We start from the raw sequence: 23,582 nt of genomic DNA, 5'->3' as shown, positions 1-23,582 counted from the left end.
GTATGATTTCTATTTCTTTTTAAATGAATATTTTTTTAAAATTAAAAAAATTATATTCTTTCACTTATTATATTAAATATGAGAATGGACAAAAAGAAATCAATTAAATAGAATTCTGACAAATTTATAGTTTTCAGATAGTCTGATTAATTGCAACCCATCTCTTTTCAATTTGATCTTTACTAGTCAAGCATTAAATATATATAATAATCATTGAAGACAAGATTATCTTAAAAGTGATACATAGCTTATTAGCTTACTTGTTTTGCTTGGCTTTACCATATTAAGTTCTTCCATTTATAGCTGCAAATTGTCCTGAGGCCACAGTTACTTGAAGCACTGATCTATTGATTTGTTCCTTTTAGAGAACCTTTAATGCCTAACCTATGAAATTGTAAGAATAAATTTATTGCAATGCCAAGGCAATAAATTTCAAATATATAAAACTAAACACCAATTTTGGCGAATAAAAAATAATTTTGAGGGTATGCTTTGACATCTAAATTAATGGTTAAGGCTCACATTCTAACATTTTGATTCTTCCAAATTAATTAATCTTGGATACAATTTGTAACAATCCTCCAAATTTAAGATGTTGGATTAATTACGCTCATATTTTTAAAAATAATTTGATTTTCTTATGATGCTAAGCTATAAGCCTATAATTACTAATAAAGTATTTTATACAACTATATAAGTTCCACTTAAAATGTAACAGTTAAAGATGGTAAGAAAGTCATGAAGAGATATGGATGAAGCTGCATTTCAACTTAGATTAATCAATCAAGGAGGAGAGAGATATATTAAAAAAGATATAAATATAATTTTAATTAGGCTGCATTTCAACTTAACCCTTCTGCTATCTCAATTAGCCTGCTTTACTATGGGTTATTGCTAATTGTTCCCAGAAAATTTTGCAGCTTTTTTCATTTCTTAATTTGATCAATTTTTGTCCTCAATTGTGCAAATTTTTATGGTTTGCCTCTCTTTTGTTGATTCATAATCTTAATTAATCTGCATAAAAGAGGCATTGTTGGTGATCAATTTTCGGTGAAATGGCTATTATTTGGCACAAATATTTCAGTTGATCAGTATGGCTTGACCATGCCCTCGATGGTAGTAACAGGAAGTTGGTTCTTGTCCATTGCAGCACTCTTGATATTATCATTCAGATCCATAACAACATCCTTAGCCTAAAGATTATGTTTCAAATCAACAGTCTCTGCAAATCCTCTTCCCAGTAACCTTTGGTGTGGTTGTCTCGACCTTAGATTTTCCATCTCCAGGAAATCTTGGACTTAGCCCAGTCTTCTTATAGTTCAAATCTAGGTTGGCGTCTCCTAACACCCTCGCCATTTTCTTGTCCACCCTTAACGTTCAGTGACCTCTAACCTCTATTTTTCTTTCATTCTTCTTTTCCTTCTTGCACTTGATATCTTTGTTACAATAAATTTCTCAAAATATAGAGATCAACTAATAAATAATAAGAATAGCCAGAGATAATTCACCCATAATAATAAACCAATCCCTCAACCGGTGGCTGCCTGACAAGTGGCCTTAGTTCAACCCAATATGCATCCTGGGAAGTCTAAGAAAAGCCAAGTCCCCAGAGGAGCCGTTTTGCCATTTTGCTTTGATCTCTCTAAAATTTTAGGATCTTTTCTATTTTGTGCAAGTTCAGTTCAGGAATTGCTTGTGACTAAAACCAAAATTCACATCTTTTTCATACTCCCCAATCCACACAACGTTGTAGCATTTCATGGTGATATTGCTGGTGATATTTCAAAAGCAGGTTATATATATATATATATATATATATATATATATATATATATATATATATATATATATATATATATATATATATATATAAGCATTATTTATATATATAAGATTAAATGGCCAACAGTCACACAAGCCTTCTATAGAAAATAAAATATAAAATAAAAGGCAACCATGCAAATGAATGAATAAACACTGCATCATACAACTGAAAAGTTTGAGAAAACTATAAGAATATTAAGTATGTTTTTAAAAATATTATTCCATTCCATTATGTACAAGCTTATTCGCCTCAGAAACCAAACCTGCAGTGAGTGTAGAGAGCACATAATACTATTGAACATGAAAAGATAGATCTTTTAGCTTCTGTGGATCAACCTCTGATGGTGCCCGAGTAAGGGCACACTGCACAGTTGTCGTCTTTGGGAAAGCAATGACATCCCTGATGGAATTAGCGTCGGCCAACAACATAACCGATCTATCTAAACCATATGCAATTCCCCCTACAAATAGGGAAAAAAAATCTCGAACCAGGGATATATTTATATCTTTTTTTGTTTGGTCAAATAATAGAGAACATCTAGGATTGGTATTAAGAAGCTGAGCTTCAGCCAACAGACAACTCCCAACTGCAACTTTTTCTGAGTTAAGAATTACAATTACAACCACATTTGCAACTAGATTGAGGCTATTTGGTTCAGTAAAATTCATTCTGAAAAATAAATTATTAGGGCAAGGTGGAGAATTCCATACCATGTGGAGGAGCACCCATGTCTAAAGCCTCCAGAATATATCCAAATTTTGCTTCAGCCAGAGACAAAACAAGAAACTCCAAATTATTGTAAGAATATCCACTAATCAGCATCAGATGATGAGTTATAGCGATGCTTTAAGCTTTTTGCATAGGCCTTTCATCTCTAATGTTACAATTTTTTAGAATTCTTTTTAGTATTCTTCAGGTTAGGGGTGTTACTGTAGTCTGGCATACTTGGGTCGACTTGTATTGAATTTTCTCACATATGACAAGAACACAAATTTTTTCTCCTCTTATTTATAAAGATTTTAGGACTACCTATTTTAGGAGGAAATTTTGATAAAAGTAGTATTTTCTTATTTAGGAATTTTGTGTGATTTGGGATTCCTAGTCACAGTTTGATTTGTATCTTCCTAATTAGGTTCCTAAAGCAAGTAAGATTACAAGGTCTACAATAAATACTTGTGACTTCTAGGTGTTTAGGTAGACTATTTGATGATTGATAATTAAATATAATGAAATTGAGAATTTGTTTCTCTTTCCTTGGAGAATTTGTTTAACTATTTGGTTCCCCCTTAGCTATCAATTCTGCATCACAACTGATGCAAAGATGACACAGCCACATAAACTAGTGCAACCTCCTCTATTATATCATGTAGAATATGCAATTGGTGAATTTCATGAAACCTAATTGGAAATAGTATAAGGGTCTTCTCACCTGTTCAGGGGAGATGCCAACAATTTCTAAAACCTTTTGTTGGACTTCACGTTTATAAATTCTCAAACTTCCTCCACCAATCTGACAGCACAACCAAATTTCACTACTATCCAGCATAAACCTCGAGTTTGCAACAACACAAAGTAAAGTTAAACTACCTCAACCCCATTGTATACCATGTCATAAGCATGGGCACGAGCAGAGGAAAGGTCTTCCATATCTTCAGGGTTGGATGCCGTAAATGGGTGATGCAAAGCCTGCAACACAACATGAGTTTCAACTGACATACAGAAAAAGATAGGTGCATGCACAATGACCAAAAATGACATAGTGATGCTAATGCGACCACACAGAAGTTAAATTTGATTCTTTTTTATGCTCACTGCACAAATTCCTTGACCAAACTCAAGGCTAATCGTACAAGGAAGCCAATATTATTTGTCATTACTCATTAAACACTAGTGCAAAAGGAGAGCTCAACATGATAGCACTTGTCAGATTATCAGGCAGGGGCACAATAATTTAATTTTCCGAAGTTCTGTTGCAGGAATCCACAATTTAAACTAATAGGCAGTTTAGGCAGTTCTGTGGCAGGAATCCACAAACCTCAAGCCTCTGCTCTGTATCATTCCACCCAAACATTGGGAAATCAGTCACCCATAGAATTGAATGCCTGGACTAAAATATCTGACAAAGAACTGGAAAAATGTCAAACAAAAAGACGGAACAATGTTTATAAAATTTTACAATCCATACATGGTCAATCAAGTCCATCTCATTGGCTACAAAAATCCTTAGTCGGCCCAAAGTTTTATTAACTGATGCATGATGACCCACAGCAAACAGTTTAAGATCGCCTGGTCCTGCAGAGCATCGTCTCAACAACTGCTCTTTATTCATCAGATCCAAACTTGACACTAGTGCAGGAATTCCCTCAATCTCCACTATAAAAATTTAAGACCTCTCTAGAGTGAAATACTGAAAGCATAATAACATTCACCTTCTAGGAACACAGGAAAGGCCAGGAATAAAGAAATGAGAAGAAAATTGTATCCTTTTACCATCATCTAAGACCTTAAGAAAGGCTAGTCCCTTTGCTCCAGACTTGAAGCTTCATTGTAAATATCACCTTTCTTAAGAGCTGTATTTGAATAACACTTAGCACCTGAAGGCACACATAATAGTTTGATAATTCCATCACTTTTCAAGCTATCTGCAAAAACCCTGAAGGGGGACTCCATAAAAATATCAGACACCTGCAGCACAAGTAAAATAGCTTTCATTAACACCTATTTCAAGATATGCAGCTTAAGAATGTGATTTTTTTTTAATGAAAAATGATCCTCAAAGCTTGATTCCAAGAACAGGATATACACCAGTTAAGCCATATGATGAACCTCAGTAGAAATTTGGGGATGATTCAGCAACCTCAAACTTGAGAATGTATCACCTAATTGAACTAAAGCATAAAATCCAACAAGGACACCGCTTGACCAAATTAATGCCATTTCTAAAACCTTCTATCCATTCAAGAAAAAGAAACTAAATTTCTTCGAAGACCAAAATTTACAAACATATAAAAATATCTTCCCATAACTCCGCCTAAGTAGTTTGCGCTTAGCCGGTCCCAAGCTCGGATAAAGGAGGAGGGTTGCGGTAGGTGACAACCAGCTAAAAAATTTCGTCACACCTTTATGATATGGATTCAAATGATATAAACGTTGGGGCGTCCTCTACTAATGACGCGCTACATCGGAGCCCGGGCATAGTGAGAAATATGCAAGGGTGTAGGGCGTTCACCGAAAGCGACGCGCCATGCCGGCGCCCGGGTGTGGTGTTAAGTGAGCAAGGGTTCCCACATCATGAACGGGGTGTGGATAAAGAAGTTAGTCCATAGGATAGATAGTAGAACAGATGGTGGAACAGAACACAAGATAGACATAGAAAACAATAGAAGATATCATAGAAGGAGACCAATTAGGAAGGAGCAGGATAGGAGGAGGATCAGGGTTGGTACTTGGAATGTTGGATCACTTACAGGAAAATTAATGGAGCTTGTGGATACCTTGGAAAGGAGAATTGTGAATATTGCTTGCATCCAGGAGACTAAATGGGTATGAGAGCAAAGTAAGGAAGTGGGTAATTCAGGATACAAACTGTGGTTTACCGGAACGGAGGGAAACAAGAACGGAGTGGGCATAATCATAGACAGGACATTGAAAGATGCAGTAATAGCTGTGAAAAGAGTAGAAGATAGAATTATACTAGTAAAGCTAGTACTAGAAGGAGAAATAATAAATTTAGTTAGTGCTTATGCCCCACAAATAGGACTAGACAGTGAGAGTAAACAAAAGTTTTGGGAAGATATAGATGATTTAATGCAAAGCATACCGAATGAAGAGAATATTTTCATTGGTGGAGATTTGAATGGACATGTAGAAAGGGATAGACAAGGGTATGAGAATGTTCATGGAGGTTTTGGTTTTGGCAGTCGAAATGAGGAGGGAAAAAGCATCCTGGATTTTGCTATGGCGTACGACCTAATACTAGCAAATACATACTTTATAAAAAAAGAGTCACATTTAGTGACTTTCAAAAGTGGGCAACAGAGAAGCCAAATCGACTTCCTCTTAACCAGGAAGACAAATAGAGCTCTATGCAAGGATTTCAAGGTCATTCCAGGAGAGGCTTTAACAAGTCAACATCGATTGGTGGTCTTGGATGTCAAGTTTAGGAACAATTCAAGTAAAGTCAGAAGAAATAGTGTAGCTCGAACAAAGTGGTGGGAGTTCAAAGGAGTAAAGCAAGTAAAGTTCAAAAATGAGCTTCTCGAGTCTGAAGTATGAAAGCTGGATATGGAGGCCAATGATATGTGGATACAGATGGCATCAAAGATTAGAGAAGTAGCTAGAAAAGTACTTGGAGAATCTAAAGGACATGGACCACCCTCAAAAGAGAGATGGTGGTGGAATGAGGAAGTACAAAAGGCAGTGAAGAGAAAAAGGGAATGGTATAAGAAATTACCTAAATGTGATAATAATGAGACATATGAACAGTACAAGATAGCAAAGAAAGAGGCAAAAAAGGCAATTAATCAAGCAAGAGCACAGGCCTTTGAAAAATTATATGAGAAACTTGGAACTAAAGAAGGGGAGAAAGATATTTATAGATTAGCAAGGATGAGAGAAAGGAAATGTCAAGATCTCAATCAAGTTAGGTGCATTAAGGATAAAGAAGGAAAAGTGTTGGTGAAAGATGAGGATATTAAATAAAGATGGAGAAATTATTTTAATGATCTCTTTAATAATAGTCAAAATGGTAATAGCGTAAATATAGATTATAGAACAATAGAAAAGAATGTGAATTATACTAGAAGAATTAGATCTTTAGAAGTAAAGGAAGCACTTAAGAGAATGAAAGTGGATAAAGCCTATGGACCCGATGAAATACCAATTGAAGTGTGGAAGTGTTTGGGAGATATGGGAGTGGCAAGGTTAACTAAATTATTTAATAAGATTCTAAATTCAAAGAAAATGCCTGATGAATGGAGGAAGAGTATTTTAGTACCTATTTTTAAAAATAAGAGAGACATACAGAGTTGCTCAAACTATAAGGGAATTAAACTCATGAGCCATACTATGAAGTTGTGGGAGAGAGTTGTGGAGCATCGACTACGTCATGATACTTCTATCTCTCTCAATCAATTTGGTTTCATGCCCGGTAGTTCAACTATGGAAGCGATCTTTCTCATTAGAAGCTTGATGGAGAAATATAGAGATGTGAAGAAAGATTTATACATAGTTTTTATTGATTTGGATAAGGCTTATGATAGTGTTCCAAGAGATGTCTTATGGAATGTGTTAGAACAAAAGAGGGTATCTATTAGGTACATACAAGTGTTGAAAGATATGTATGAAGGAACAACTACTATTGTGCGCACAGTGGGAAGGGACACTAGAGATTTTCCGATCTCAATTGGATTACACCAAGGATCAGCCATAAGCCCTTACCTTTTTACATTAGTTTTTGATGAATTGACGAAACATATACAAGAGAGTATTCCTTGGTGTATGATGTTTGCGGATGATATTGTTCTGATAGATGAGACACGAGAAGGAGTTAATAGAAAGCTAGAACTTTGGAAAAGTACTCTAGAGTAAAAGGGTTTTAAGTTAAGTAGAACGAAGACAGAATACATGCATTGTAAGTTCAGTAAAGGCCAAACTGGTGATAGGGAAGGAGTTAATTTGAATAGAGTGGTACTGTCCCAAAGTAATCACTTTAAATATCTAGGCTCAGTCCTTCAAGTAGATGGGGGATGTGAGGAGGATGTTCGTCATAGGATTAAAGCCGAATGGTTGAAGTGGAAACGTGCCACGGGAGTTTTATGTGATCGTAAGATTCCTAATAAGTTGAAAGGAAAATTTTACCGTACAGCCATACGACCAGCTACGTTATATGGTAGTGAGTGTTGGGCACTGAAAGAGTCGTATGCGTCTAAGATAAGAGTTGCAGAGATGAGAATGTTAAGGTGGATGAGTGGCCATACTAGACTAGATAAAGTCCGTAATGAGAGTATTAGAGAAAAGGTAGGAGTGGTGCCAATTGAAGATAAGTTGAGAGAAGAGAGATTGAGGTGGTTTGGTCATGTGAAGCGTAGACATACGAAGGCTCCAGTTGGACAAGTAGAGCACATTAGGTTAGAGGATAGAAAGAAAAAAAAGGGTAGACCTAAATTGACTTAAAGGAGAGTAGTACAACATGACCTAGAAACATTACACATTTCTGAGGATTTAACCCAAAATCGTTTAGAGTGGAGAAAGCGAATCCATATAGCCGACCCCAAATTTTTGGGATAAAGGCTTAGTTGAGTTGAGTTGAGTTGAATATAAAAATATCTTCCCATGTATGTTGAGCTTTGACAGAACCTTAATTCATTGTTCAAAGGAGAAGAATTGATCAATTAATGATCATAGAAATAACAGCACAAACTCAGACTGAATACATTGCTCATCTAAAGGAAGATAAATGGCCTGAAAACCCAACCCCAATTCTATAATAACTAGGAAAAGGTGAAAAGAAGAATAAAGCATGATGATGAGAATACTTCCCTAACATGAAACGTTATTAATTAAAGTAATTATCTAGCATTTTATCTTTTTCTTTTTTCTTTTTTTCTTTTTATCCGCATAACATAATAGAATCATAATAGCAGTTGAACAGTAATGCCTAGATCAAATCTTTAATATAGCTTATGCATAGCATGCAAATTTCCTTGAAAATAAATATTCTGAATAGAATCATTACATTGTAATGATATAAGTGTGTGAGTGTAATGTGAAAGGAGATAATTACATCTTTCAACTCAAGATCAAATCTCATATCTGGCCTTTCTGAACAGTATCGATTCATTGCTTCAGCATATGTAAGCCTTGGGAATTGGTTTGGCAGATGGACACCTTTAATTTCCAGGAAAACCTGTGATAAACTTAACTTTTAAATCATAGCCTGTAATGCACACACATTACACAAATTTTGAAAATTGGCAATTTCTACGAATGCAAAGTAAATACAAGTATAGTCACATGTATAGCTAGATTGATATGCCCTGTGGTTTATTGACATATTTCTTGGATCCAACAAAACCACAAAGTTTTTCAAGGACTACTGAATGAGATATCTCAAGCATCAAGTTGGGTAAGCAATAATCTGATCTGACTTGGTGATTGAAAACCCTATAGGACATAGCAAAAACAAAAGGCCCAAAGCCAAGCCTTAGCTTTAACCATTGCTTAAGATAAGCTGAGATTGGCTCAGCTTGATTAAAGCTGTCGATTTTTATTAACCTAAGAGTGATTATAACATAGATTATCTAAGAGTGGTTATAACATAGATTGTCCTGGCTTCAATGCACGGTGGTCACGGGACAAAGGGGGTAGGAGAATCTGGTAATTATGATTAGGAACCAAATTACTTGCCACTTTCCTTTTAGTTTTTCATCCTCTTCTACATTTTTATTTGACCTATAACAATACCTTGCAATGAAAAATTGTGAACCACACAATAAAAAGACATACTAACCTTTCGAATCAAATTTTCATTGAGCCTCAGCATATCCTCTAAGGGAGTGAAAGCCAGTTCCATATCTAGCTGAGTGAACTCAGGTTGTCTATCAGCCCTTAGATCTTCATCTCTAAAGCACCTGCAAAGAAGAAAAGCAAAAGTGGTTGTACTGCTATTACAATTGAAAGCCAAAATTGCAAACCTCCACGCTTCTCAAGTAAAATGGCAACAATCCCAGGACCCAAAGGAATAAATCGACAAATAGAAAGCACATATTTTCTGCTTGGCAGACAAAGCAAAAAATATTTGCTATATGAATCTCAAGAGCAGGTAAAGTCCATATGTTCTCTTTGTGGCATAATAAAAATTCTACATGTCAAAAGTTTATTGGCAAAGAACAAAGCTAAAAGCCTATTTGAAGAGCACAGAATCAAAATAATACAAACAGCACACATGATCACAAGAAATTACCTTGCAATTTGATAATATCTGTCAAAACCAGAGACCATCAGCATTTGCTTAAAGAGTTGAGGACTTTGAGGCAGAGCATAGAATGTTCCTGGCTTCAAAATACATATCAAAGTGAATCGTAGAAGCAAGCAATGGACAAGCCAACAAAGTATCACGAGTAACTCTAGCAGTCTAGCAACAACCTACAAGAACCTATCAAGTATATCCATCAATAAATAATGTGATTATCAGCCAAATAATGCCAAAATGGTTAGGGGGGGACTGATAGAAGCAGATTTGTCTCCTTCAGCTATACATAATTTCTCCGATATGACTCCTACAACCCTACACCTCAATATGAATATACTCAAGAGGCATTTGTACAGAAGTATCTGCTAGTTATTTCAGATCTGGCAGACATCATCCAAAGTACAGATACAACAATGACTTTCATTGGTTGTCCAATTTTACAAAGATGAGACCTATATAAATCTAACAGATAGCTGAGTAAATCTCCAATTGTTAAAATCTAAATATTTACAGAAGCATGTCATAAAAATTTAAAAGCTACTCAATAAATGGTAAGTACCTGAACTCTTGAGGGCACCAAATAATCAAAGCATTGGAGTCTCAATCTACCTTATAATCATCAAAAAATCAAGATTAAAACAAAGTGAATATCTTCGAATAAGTTTGCTACACTTCATGTGGTTTACCTCCAGAAAACTATGCACATCCTCTAGATATCTTCAAATGAGTTTCACTACTCTGTGGCACAACATCAGCACAACATCATTTTAAAATTCATTTGTTGCTGCCATAAATCAAGGCATCAGAATCTAGTAACATGAGAGTTGCTTTAATCAACTGAACTTCAAGCAGTACAGAAAAATATGTAAAAAGTATATAAAAATTAACCATGTAAGATAGCAGAGAAATTTTTTGACCTCTGGCAGACAGTTTCAAATTTCAAAAATAATAAACCAGCACATTTTGTAGTTAGCAAAACATTAATGAAAGCCTTAAAATCAACATCGACAAAGATTAGGGAGATGCTGTCAAATATCATTAATAACTTCAGGGGGAAATAGTTGATCATAAAACACAAAAATGTTTGAAAAGTAGTTTTTTAAGTTAATAATAAATTAAATGAATCCTTCTAAATATTATAACCTATTGCCAAAGTCACCATACTATAGCAACTAAAATTATATAGGGTATTCCGAATGGAGGTTATTGAAGCAGCAAGGAAGTACAGAAAGCTAATGGCAATAGCTCCAATTAGCAAAAGCTGACTATTAATAATTGCAAATGAATATAAAGAGTTAAGCTGAAATCTTTTCAATGAAGTTGTAAACTCAACATTATTGGACTAGCTCAACAATAAGAAAAAAAAATTAAAAATATTATCACATGGCCAACCAGCAGAATGAGAAAATGTATTTCCCATCAATCAATTTCTTCTAACTATCAAAAAAAAAAAAAATCCTTTTTCATTGTATATTTCTTAGGTTGGGTGAACGGCTAAAAAACGAAAAATGTACAAAATGGAAAGCCTCATATCAGATTTAACATAAGAGCTAATGGTTATGCTACCAATAACATGGAAGTTTCAACTTTATATTTATAATATGACATATAACATAAAGTGAAAGTTATTCATTTTAAACCGAATTACCAAACTAAATCAATGCATTTTAGTTGACATGGTATTGCTTATAATATCTTCAGTTTGGTTCAATTTTTAAAATTAATAAGTCAGTTTAGTTCTGTTTGGTAGCTTCAAAAACCAAAAATAACCAAATGAGACTAGCAACTAGCAAGCAATCTTTTCGTCATTCTTTAATATTTAAGACCAATTCAATATGTCCATTAATTTTTGGGCTGTATACTAAAAACAAAAAATATGTAACAACCAAACAAATTGATCAGACTGAATCAAGAATTATATTACTGCTGTTCAGTTACTCCAATTTTTATAATAGTTTAGTTGATTTTGTTTCAGACCAAATAAACAAAATTAACCATATGCTCACCTTCATAAACTATTATAATTTTTAAAGAATAGTCTAAGGACAGACCTCAAACGGATCTCCCCTTTGACGGACTCTTTAGCATCATCTGCCGTGGTAACTAAAAAAAGGTAACTTTGATCTCACCGCATTCAGTACTTGAACATGCTCTGCAGCAACCTGGCACTCATTATTAGCATATTGCCATAAAATTCACTAAAATATGTGTTACTATGTTGTATGGTATCATTATCATGGATTTTACATCCAGTATACATCACCCCCAGTTAAAACCTAGATTACAAATTATCTATTTCAAAGAAAATGAAGCAACAATGTGCACACCTCAAACACATAAAATAGGGTAGCAAATAAATTCCCATTTCTTCTTATAACTTAAAAACAAGAAAATGAAAACAAAATCAAAGATTGCATTGCATGGAATAGAATAATACCTCAACTAGGCCAGTTTTTTCAATTTCTTATTAACAGCCTCGCTAGGCCGAGACCGAACTACACCTTCTACAGCTATCACATATTCGGGCCTCAAGTCATTTATAAGAGAATGGGCATCAGGAAAGTCATCAGGAAGCGTTGTAACCTGAAATTTCAACCCAAAACCAAAAGGGGGAGAGCAAGATTCGAGACAGTAAATACACAGAATCAACAATAACCCATGAAAGAGCATTTGATAGGCTGAGATCTTGGGGATGATCAAGTGAAGTAGAGGTAGAAGTTATTGTTTTGAGGGGGGAAATTATTTTAAATTATAGTATTAAATAAGATATTTTTATTTAAAATAATAATAATAATAATAATAATAATAATAATAATAATAATAATAATAATAAGGAGGTGACTGATGAATATTAATTTAAGACCAAACTCTTACCAATGGAAGAATTATGATGTTAGAAGTATCATGTTTTCAAACTCAGTGGCTAATTTTAATGGCCAAATTTAATTTGTAACAATTTTATTAAAATTTTTTATTGATAAAATTAATTCTGGATTTAAATTTTTATATTTTTATCTTACTTATAAATATTACTTATAAATAAATAGAGAGTATTTTATGTCACTTCAATACACAATAAGTATTTTTTTTCTTATTAAATATTCTTTTACTTAATTGAGTGTTCTCAATTTTTTTTTTTATTCTATTAATTTTATTGTTTCTTTCAAAAATTATTGGTATCAAATTTTAAAACCTATTTATATTTTATACTAATTTTTTATTTTTTATAATTTTAAGAAAAGTTCATTGAATTTAAGTGTAAAATATTAAATTTTTCCAGAATTATTCATAAAAATAGTATCACCATGTTTTGAATTAATATTTTATTATGAAATTTATCATTATTTTCTTACACAATTTAGATTTAATTATAGCCAGCTAATTAATTTGTGATCTAATTAATAAAAATTATCTTATTTAATTCTTTTTATATGTAAATTAGTAAAAAATTATTTTTCTTAATGTTTTATTGTTTTTCTTTAAATCATTTAAGTTTTATTTAAGATATCACTCCAAAATCATTCTATTTGGCTTTATAAATTTTTTTTCTTTTGTCTAATGATGCCAATCTTAAAATCAATACATATTTTAACTTATATAATTAATTAATAAAACAAAGTAATTTTTCTTATTATAATATTGATTGTAATTCAATTACCATAATTATTGTTCCTATTTAAAATAAAAAAAATTAATATTATCATTTAGCTAAAATTTATAAAAAATATATAATTGTATTTTTAAATTAAATTTAAATATTTTTAAAATTATTTATTTATTGATCATTATTACGCTTTATTTTTTTTAGTTAATTATTTTCGTGATTGGTGATATATTTAAATTATATATGTTAACTAATTTATTTTTTCATAAAAAGTAATTTGTTAAAAGTGATAGGAAATTGAATATCTAAAGATAAAAAATAAAGTATTAAAGTTATAAATTTTTATAATCAAATTATATAAAAATGTTAAGAATATTTGGGTTAATTGCAAAGAAAAAAAAACTTAAAATTTGATAATTTTTGCAATTAAACTCTGAAGTTATATAGTTGTCAATTAAACCCTCACGTTTTATTAATGTTTTAAATTGATTAGACCGTCAAAAAATTATTAGTATACTTAACAAAAGTTTCATGTTAGCTGCTATATCACCATTGTATAAGCCACATTAAAAACTTTAAATTATAATTACTCAACTCAACTTAACTAAGTCCTTATCCTAAAAATCTGGGGATCGGCTATATGGATTCTCTTTCTCCACTCTAAACGATTTTGGGTTAAATTCTAAAAAATGTATAATGTTTTCAGGTTATATTATACTACTCTGCTCAAAGTCAGTTTAGGTCTACCCATTCTTTTCTTTTTATCCTCTAACCTAATGTGTTATACTTGTCTAACTGGACCATCTGTATGTTTACATTTCACATGACCAAACCACCTCAGTCTTTCTTCTCTTAACTTATTCTCAATTGGCACCACTCCTACCTTTAATCTAATATTCTCATTACAGACTTTATCTAGTCTAGTATGGCCACTCATCCACCTTAACATTATCATCTCCGCAACTCTTATCTTAGACACGTACAACTCCTTAAGTGCCTAACACTCACTACCATATAACATGACCGGTCGTATTATTGTACAGTAAAATTTTTCTTTCGATTTATTGAGAATCTTACGATCACATAGAATTCTCGTGGCAATCTCCACTTCAACCATCCGGCTTTAGTCGTATGACTAATATCCTCCTCACATTCCTCATCTACTTGAAGGATTGAATTAAGATACTTAAAGTGATTACTTTGGGGCAGTATCATTTCATCCAAATTAACTATTCCCTATCACTAGTTCAGCCTTCACTGAACTTACAAAGCATGTATTCTGTCTTCGTTCTACTTAACTTAAAGCCCTTTAACTCCAGTTAATTGCCAAGAAAATCATGATGTTAATTTTTACAATTAAACTCTAAAATTTATATAATTATAAATAAAACCCTTAGATTTGATTGATATCTCAAATTAACATGACCGGTAATGAATCATTAATATATTTTAACAAATAAGAAATTAGAAATCAAATTTTATTATACTTTTTATTTTTATGAACACTTTAATTTTACTCTGTAAATCATTAATTAATGTATTATTTAAATCACACTATATATAAAAATTAATTTCTATTAAATTTATACATAGCTCCATGTGAGGCAATCAAATGAAAACTTAAAATTAATTTTATATACACACACGCATTATTCATCTATAATTTATATCAAAATTAATACATATATTTTATTTTTTAAAAATAATTATTTTGTCTTAGATCAAATTAAAAGAAAATACATCGTATTCAAATATGAATGAAAAAAATTTTCAGATTAAGAATTAAACCATTAATTTTTGAAAAATAAAGGATAATTTGCAAAAACAAAAACATTTATAACGGCTCCTGCACTTTTTCACTTTTCAAATCCTCTTCCTTCAACGGTCAAAATCCACTATTGAAATCCCGCGACGCCGCAATTCATTGCCGAAACTAGCCGTTGCTATCTCCAGTTCTCTCTCTAAACAAACAGCTCCCATATCCCGATCTCCTTCTAATCAATTCCCCTCAGATTCTGCGAATTCATTCTGTAATTCTTTCTAATTCAAAGAATTCACTTTTCAAATGTCTTCATACTCCAACACAGAAAATATACTATCCATGGCTGCATCTCCAAGCAAAAAGCATTCTTCTTTCTCTTCAATACATAGTAGGCCATCTAACCCAAGAAACTCAGAGGTGAGCAATCCCATAAGAAGGAGTTTTAGCAGAAGCCCAGTTGCTAAACCTTCTATTGTTACGAGTCAAAGGCCTGGCTTTAACCCCAACACTACCGCTAATAGTCCGTCAGGTTTGTTTCTTTTCCTTCCCGTTATTTTGTTTTTGTTTTTTGTTTGGTTGATGAGAAATAGGAAGAAAATGACGGGATGAGGAGGAAAACTTAAAGGGTTTTTTGTTATTTGGGTTTCATAGGAAGTAAATAATTATAATTGACTAAGTAGCAATAGCATGTGGGTTTTGACTAATTTTAATTATCTGTTTGATTTAGTTGGAAATAGTAGTCTTGGGACGAATTTATCCATTTTGTAGGTTGTGGAACCAGATGTTCATTTTGGTTTGCTTGATTTCCAAGAAAAAAAAAATGGAGATGATATGGGAAAGGATTGGAAAATTCATGAATATTATGTTTTCATGTCCTCTAAGTTCTAAAGAAATTGATTACTCGTCTGTTAGTAATTACTTTAAAGGGGGCTAGTTTGTAGGTACAATTTTGTGCAAAACAATATACTGAGGAAATCTTGTAGAATTTGCCATGCCTTTTTAGTCAGTTCAGTTTAAATCTTTATTTTCTTGGGAAAATTTCATCTGCAAATATTTTGTTCTGAATCAAACGGTGACTCAGAAAGTAAAGATTAGATATATGCAAGGAATCAAACTTTTCTAGTAGACAAGTTTGACAAGTTGTGTAATTTTCCCACTTTTCTTAGCAACTAAATTTCCCACTTTTCTTAGCAACCCACATAGTGTAATTTGGCTTCCTGGTTCTCATTAGTATTGCTCTTCCTTTAACTGGCAGATTATCCACGAAGAAAGTCCCTTGGCAGAGACAATATAGTAGTCTCCTTGCGTGATTCTGAGGACAAAGAGAACAGTCAAGATCAAAATTTAAAACAGGCCAGAGTTCGATCACCAGCTTCTTCAAAGGGTGCAAAGAACTTCATGTCTCCAACAATCTCTGCAACCTCAAAAATCAATGCATCTCCAAGAAAGAATATCCTGACTGAGAGGAGTGAGCCAACTCGTACTTCTGTTTCATTCATTGATTGTAAAAGCCCTCTGAAGGAAGATTTGGATTTGAAGCCTGAAAAGGGTTTGAATCAGAAGAAGGAGGTCTCATTTGATCCAACAATCACTTATTTGGAGGATAATGACACCTCAAAAAGTAATGAAGATTTTAATTCTAAGGTACATTCAAGTACTAAAGATGAATGGGAATCGTTATCAGAAAGTGTAACTGTGGAGAAAAGTTGGATGTCTCACTTGAATCAGAAGGAAGTCTCAGTTGATCCAACAATCACCAATTTGGAGGATAAGGACACCATTAAAAGTAATGAAAATTTTGATTCCATGGTACATCCAAGTACTAAAGATGATTGGGATTCGTTATCAAAAAGCATAACTATGGACAAGGATTGCGTTAATCTTGATCCAAGTTTTGAGATTAGTCCAAGGGCTTCTTGTCCCTTGGCACCTCTTGATGCAGATCCATTAATGCCTCGTTATGATCCCAAGACTAATTATCTCTCTCCAAGGCCTCAATTTCTTCATTATAAGCCTAACCCACGAATCCAGCTATATCTTAACAAGGAAAGAGATGGCAAAGAGCTTGAAGAGAATTCTGCAACTGAAACTTCTTCAGAAGCTGAAGTAACTGAAGAAGAAACCCTTTCTGATGATTCGAAAAAAGAATCTGAAGATGCTTCTTCAGGTGATGTGTTGATTAAAGTAGAAGAAGAAGATAAGGAGGAGGAGCTGCTTGTGTCTGAACCAAATCCCATCAGTACATCTAAGGGAGCTGCCGAAGCAAAAAAGTTGCCTAAGCCACATTTCTTTACGAAAAAAAAGTTCACTGCTTTTCTTTTGATCCTGGCTATTGCTTGTTTATGGGCCTCAGTCACTAATTCATCAGTTATGGATCCATCTGTGCTTAATAATTTAAGCTTATCTAATCTATATGTCCCACCTGAAATGTCAGAGTCCATCAGAGACAATTTGGAAGGCCTAACTCAAAAGTTTCGGCAACGGATACATGATTCTTTCTCTTATATCCATAATCTGATCATCAGCTTCAGAGAACGGTTCAAACGTTCTCCATTGCAGTTTGCCAACTTAACCACTTTGCCAGAGGATGGCTTGGTTAATAATTTCCTTCTGGTTGACCAGGGTCCTTTTAGTGCAGCAGTCAAGTATGAAAGGAATGAGTTCACTTTGACAAGGGAGGTTGATATTAAATCGTTTGAGGAAGAGGAGGATCAACTAATTGAAGTTGATGAGAATGTTGAAGTAGAAGGAAATGAAGTTGATGAGAATAAGGAAACTGATGAAAATATTGAGGAAGCTGCAGAAGGAGAAAAGAATGACAAAGAATATGAAGGTGAAAAAGTGATCGCAACACATGACAACCTTGAGGTTGAGGTTTTAGTGGACGATATTGTTCTGGAATCTGAAGAAGCAAATATGACTCTGCAGGCTAAGGCGACTGAACCTGGTAATACACCTACGGCGCCGATAACCCAAGACAGAGTGGAAACTGCAGGTTGCGTTGGTGAGCTGCAAAGTAAAATAGATGCTATAGACCTGCTAGTTCCAATCCCACAGGCTGCTGAATTTCAGCCAGATAAATCTCATCCCAGACAGTCTTTAGCTGAAAATGATATGAATTCAGTTGAAACTGACTCCTCCATCTCAGAGAACAAACCTGAAAGCTTGGATTCAGATGCTGCAATGAATTCGGAATCAGTGGACTCTGCAATTCATGGAACTAAGAACAACATATTTTCATCTCAGGCGGTGATGGGGACTTCCTTGCTTGTTTTGGGTCTACTCGCAGCTTTTGCTTTCATTTATGTCATGAGTAAAACATCAACCACATCAAACATTGCAATTACAATGGATCAAGCGCCACTGACTAAGAAACTGGACTACAGTCCCCTGTCAGTGACCAGTGGACAGACATTCCAGAAGAGGACAAGAGAGGCTGAAACAGAAGGAGAATCATGTCCATCAGAAATGAGCGGTTTCCAGTACAGCTACAGCTCATCCTATAGCAAGGAAAGAAAGAAAGGAACAACAAGTGAAGCTCTGAGCCATGAAAGGAAGCCTCGGAAGAACTCCAGAAGAGAATCACTAGCTTCATCTGACTACTCTACTGAGTCACTCTCTTATGGAAGTTTCACATCATATGAGAAAATTATCAACAAGAATGTAAGTATCTGTACATTTATTACTATGTACCTGCATTTTAACAATATTTCAAAACATATTTCTTATACTTATTGTTTTGGTTTTGAAGGGAAATGGAGAAGAAGAATACTCGTTTACTCCAGTTAGGCGCTCTAGCCGAATCAAAAACCATGTCACTTCTCCATGATACTATACGTTCTTCATTGCTGACTTAGTTTTAGTAGCTTTCTGTTATTAATGTAGTTCTGGTAACTGTAACTGTACCTTGCATTCTTGTGCATGGAATTGTTTCATATTATGAATTCCAGTATCAATTCAGAGTTCGTAGCTTTCTGTTTCATACTTAGAGTAAAAAGATGGGATATATGCCAATGATCGCAGCAATTCAGGAACATGAGACTTTACCACTGCATTTTCCCAAAAACAAACAATAAAAAGAAAACATATATAAGGAAAAAGAAGTAAATGTTTTATTGCCAGATTATAATATTACATGAGTAGTATTTTCTCTCATGTATATTTTGTCTATCTATGCTCTCTCATTATTCCTTCACCTCCTTTTCAGAAGAAACCGAATCTTGTCCCCTTGGCTTTGAATCTTTCTTCCTTTTACCTGTCACTCCCATAAAATCAAAAAAAGCTCTCTTTGAATCTTTCTTGCTAGAATCGTAATAAATTGGCTTGGAATCCTTCTTGCTACAACCATCTCCCACTCCCATAAAATCATAATAATTTGGATCTCTATTTGCCATAGTTGCAAACTTCTTCTTTTCTTGACAAAACTATATGCAGCTTTCTAAGTAATTTGATGTGTACAGAGTGAATTCCTTCTATTATTCAAAGTTCCTTTTATAGCATCAAAGCAGAATTATTCTAATTAGGAATATTTTTATGTTATTATTAATTTAGAAATTTTATAGGCTACTAGCATCTATACAAAATCTTTTATAATTAAAATATATATACATTAACATGTCTGAATTTTAATTAGGAATATCTTGCTTATAAAAAAAATCTAATTAGGAATATTTTTATTTTGTTATTATTTTATAAATTTTACAAGATACTTATAAGGATTATATTTTATAACTTACCAAATCCTAATTTAAAAAATGGGTATCGTAAATTAATTCCTATGAAAATATTTCATATATTATAAATTATATTCAAAAATAATTTTGAGCAATGAAATTAAATGAAAGTGGCCATTCAAAGTCAGCAGTATGCAAGATAGGTGAGGGCATCAAATCCAATCAAAACAGGAAATTTTTATCTAGAATTAATTTATAATTAATTATTAAGTATAAATATATTAATAAATAAATTTTATAAATCTATATTTTAGATTTATGACAAATCAGTTTAGGAAAGAAAAATCAGACTACACTCGTAAATCACCTTTGCACCGAAATTAAAAGATTTGATAATTTTGATTTCCGAATTTGTCCTCTCCTAGCTGCATACCTCGCTCTGGTTTTTTGGGGAAACAAACATTCACTGATCTAAATTAATACTTTCAAAAAGTTTACTTTTTTTTTTTTAATTTCTTTGATATGGTTTCTCTAAATTAAAAATAAAATTTGTGTACAGTTATCTAATTTTTCTAAAACGAAAGAAATATTATACATCTATTTAAGATTAAATATTGATAAAAAAATTATATATGGTAAAAAAAGAAATAAAGAATGAAGAAAATAAAATTTGAGAAATTATTAAAATTATAATTTAAAAAAAAAACTATTATCACAACATATACCTATGGATCAGTTGTTTCTAGGGGTGTGCAAACGGTCGGTTCGGTTTCAAACTGAACCGAACCGATAAAATTGAAAATCAAAAATAAAAAATTTTAAAAACCGAACCTAACCGATTGAGAAGAGAAAACTGAACCCAATCGAATCGATGAATTTTGGTTCGGTTCGGTTTTAAACCGATCAAACTGAAATTTATAAAATTTCATATTTTTAACATTAAATCTAAATAATAAAAACAAAAAAAAATTAGAAATCAAAACTCAAAAATCTAAAGGTTCGGTTCGGTTTTCTTTGATTTCGGTTTGGTTCGATTCGGTTCGATTCAATTTGATTCGATTTTTTTATTTCCTATATATATTTAATAATTTCGGTTCGGTTCGATTTTTTTAATTTTTTTATGAAAATAACCAAACCGAACCGATTAACCGAAATTATCAAAATTATAAACTGAACCGAACAGATTAAATTTTAAAATTAAACCGATTGAACCGAATTAATCGGTTCGGTTCGGTTTTTTGGTTTAAACCGAAAACTGCTCTCCCCTAGTTGTTTCTTAAATTTAGGAGTGTAGTTATGTGAGTGAAGTGCATGTACACTAAGTATTTTATAATTTGTCTAAAAATAATATTCACAATGTTAAAATTAAAAAAATAATTAAAAAAAATTATATATATATATATATATATATATAGTCATAGTCATACATCTCGACTATTATTGATTAACCTTGATTTACGGTTTCTTAAAATAATGATGATGTATATAAATTATTTTATAAAATATTATAAAGTTTTAAGTGAATTCAAATTAAAACAGGATTACATCTAGTACTTGTATTTAAATTAAAATAAAAATTTTATTTATGTTTAATATTTTAATTATACTATTTCTTTATATTGCAAATTCAATTCATGAATGTTATTTTATTTTCAAGAAATTTATTTTTAAAATTTATAATTAAGTACTATATTACACTTTAATTTTTAAATTTTTAAAAATTAATTAATTAATTTATAGATTTTATATTATATTATACGTTAGTGGTTGAATTTTAAAAAATAAATTATTTAATTTTTTTTATTTTGATATATAAAAAATTTAATTTTTTTAATTTAAATATTTATTATTTTATATATTAAAATTACAGAAATTTAAACGTGGTGTAATGGAAAATCTAGGAGTTGAAACATATGCAGACTCATGTCCATAAAAAATGAGCAGTTTCCAGTACAGCTACAGCTTTCTGTCATTAATGTAGTTCTTATTACTCTTCACTTCAAACTCTTTAAAAGGCATTTGACTATTGTACCTTACTCTGTACCTTGCATTCTTCTGCATGGAATTGTTTAATAGTATGAATTCCAGGATCAATTCAAAGCCTGTAGCTTTCTGTTTCTTATTCACACTAGAAATATGGAATATGCCAATGATTCCTGCAATTACTCATATGATTATTATTTTTTTTTCAAACAATTACTGATATAATTGTTCACAGTTTTCTTCAAGGTGTTCATTTACCACTTGATTCTCTTTAGGCATCTCCATGATATTTAAAGAGTTATTTGAAGATCTCTGTCTGCATGTATCATGCAACTCTTTGCCATGAACAACAGTATTTCAAGACTATAGGTTTTTCACAAGAAACTGATTATAATTACTGACTAAAAAAAAAAGAAAATAAATAAGAAAATAGAAGTAAAATAAGTTTTATTTCATGATAATATGGCATAATTAGATATTACATGGCCCTGCCTGTTATATTATTTCTTCTCCTTGGTTTTAGAAGAACCAGCGTCTTGTCCCCTTGAAGGAGCTTGCTTTGAATCTTTCTTCCAAGAATTACTCATCACTCCCATAAAATCAAAAGTCTTTGAATCTTTCTTGCTAGAATCATAATAAATTGGCTTTGAATCTTTCTTGCTACAACCATCTCCCACTCCCATAAAATCATAATAATTTGGATCTCTATTTGCCATAGTTGCAGACTTCTTTTCTTGATAAAAATAATTAATACTGTGAATTTATAGCATCAAAAAACAATATTGCATAGGAAAATATATATTAGCATATCTAAAATATTCTAATTAGGAATATTTTTATTTTAGAAAATTTTATAGGATACTAATTAGGATTGCGAGAGATTATAAATTTTAAACATTAAAAAAAATTTCTTTAAAAATTTGTTTCCTAATTTTTTTTCTTGAAAAATATATATTTTTGAGCAATTTTTTTTTTGAAAATATTTTCTGTAAATATATAAATTTAAATATATATTCTCAAATCTATTATTATTGGTGATATATTTTGAGTGAATAAATTATCATAATTGTCCTTATCATCCATATATCCATCATCCATATATCATTATATGGTTTAATAGTATTTATCTTTTAGTGGAGTTATTGTATATTTTTATTAGTGAATTATTTTAATTATTTAAGATATATAATTTTTTTATAATATGGTATTTAAATTTAATAATTATTTAATAAAATTCATAAAAAGATTATAAAGTTAAATAATGAAATATACAATTGGATTAATTATTAAAAAAATGTGTAAAAAAACTATTTACAATTTTAGTATAAATTTGAAATTATTTACAAAAGTAAAGTTTATAACAAATAAAATGCCTCTCCTAATAAAACTTTTAAGTGTGTCAATACTTATATCAGAGGCTTTATAAAAAATATTCTTTTTCTAAAAGTATCACTATGAATAAAATTTTATTTAATAAGTCAAATCATCAATTTTTTAATAAAATATGAAATTAATATTTTTAAAAACATCATTAAAAATAATATTTTTAGAATCATATTACATCACCCCCTATAAATTTATTCCCTTCTTCAATTAATTTTATTATCTTTAAATCATTTAACCTTCTATTAATATAGTAAAATATTGATATCTAAATTTATATTTTAATACAATTTTTTTAATAATTAATCCTACACAATTCGTGTTTAATAAATTAAATTATTTTCTCCAGAACATCACATCCTAGTTAACGGTAGGGGGAG

The 23,582-nt window shown here is 31.7% G+C and overlaps 2 protein-coding genes and 1 pseudogene across 2 annotated transcripts; 1 reads left to right on the top strand and 2 right to left on the bottom strand.

Moving 5' to 3' along the window:
• Positions 1-2,115: 2,115 nt before the first annotated feature.
• Positions 2,116-2,658, bottom strand: LOC110673496 (aspartate--tRNA ligase, chloroplastic/mitochondrial-like). Its single transcript, XM_058135445.1, has 2 exons — positions 2,536-2,658; positions 2,116-2,285 (listed from the first exon to the last, which is right to left on the bottom strand). The coding sequence occupies exons 1-2, from the start codon at positions 2,645-2,647 to the stop codon at positions 2,116-2,118; spliced, it is 282 nt and encodes a 93-aa protein (XP_057991428.1). The 5' UTR covers positions 2,648-2,658.
• Positions 2,659-3,182: 524 nt separating this feature from the next.
• Positions 3,183-10,836, bottom strand: LOC110673491 (aspartate--tRNA ligase, chloroplastic/mitochondrial-like; annotated as a pseudogene).
• Positions 10,837-15,314: 4,478 nt separating this feature from the next.
• On the top strand, positions 15,315-19,145 carry LOC110673489 (uncharacterized). Its single transcript, XM_021836634.2, has 3 exons — positions 15,315-15,692; positions 16,419-18,826; positions 18,915-19,145. The coding sequence occupies exons 1-3, from the start codon at positions 15,467-15,469 to the stop codon at positions 18,990-18,992; spliced, it is 2,712 nt and encodes a 903-aa protein (XP_021692326.2). The 5' UTR covers positions 15,315-15,466; the 3' UTR covers positions 18,993-19,145.
• The last annotated feature ends 4,437 nt before the right edge of the window (positions 19,146-23,582 follow it).

This window comes from Hevea brasiliensis, chromosome 14 (assembly GCF_030052815.1).
Source record: "Hevea brasiliensis isolate MT/VB/25A 57/8 chromosome 14, ASM3005281v1, whole genome shotgun sequence".
NCBI lineage: Eukaryota > Viridiplantae > Streptophyta > Magnoliopsida > Malpighiales > Euphorbiaceae > Hevea > Hevea brasiliensis.
Note: the sequence above shows the minus strand (reverse complement) of the source record. Positions and strands in the feature narration are given on the sequence as shown.

Bases quoted from the DNA above. Each gene is read 5' to 3' on its own strand.
- LOC110673496 (XM_058135445.1), bottom strand. From the start codon at position 2,647: ATGCTGATTAGTGGATATTCTTACAATAATTTGGAGTTTCTTGTTTTG. The intron at 2,286-2,535 runs GTATGGAATTCT...CCCTATTTGTAG, and splicing joins CATGGGTGCTCCTCCACATG to GGGGAATTGCATATGGTTTA.
- LOC110673489 (XM_021836634.2), top strand. From the start codon at position 15,467: ATGTCTTCATACTCCAACACAGAAAATATACTATCCATGGCTGCATCT. The intron at 15,693-16,418 runs GTTTGTTTCTTT...TTTAACTGGCAG, and splicing joins TACCGCTAATAGTCCGTCAG to ATTATCCACGAAGAAAGTCC. The intron at 18,827-18,914 runs GTAAGTATCTGT...TTGGTTTTGAAG, and splicing joins AGAAAATTATCAACAAGAAT to GGAAATGGAGAAGAAGAATA.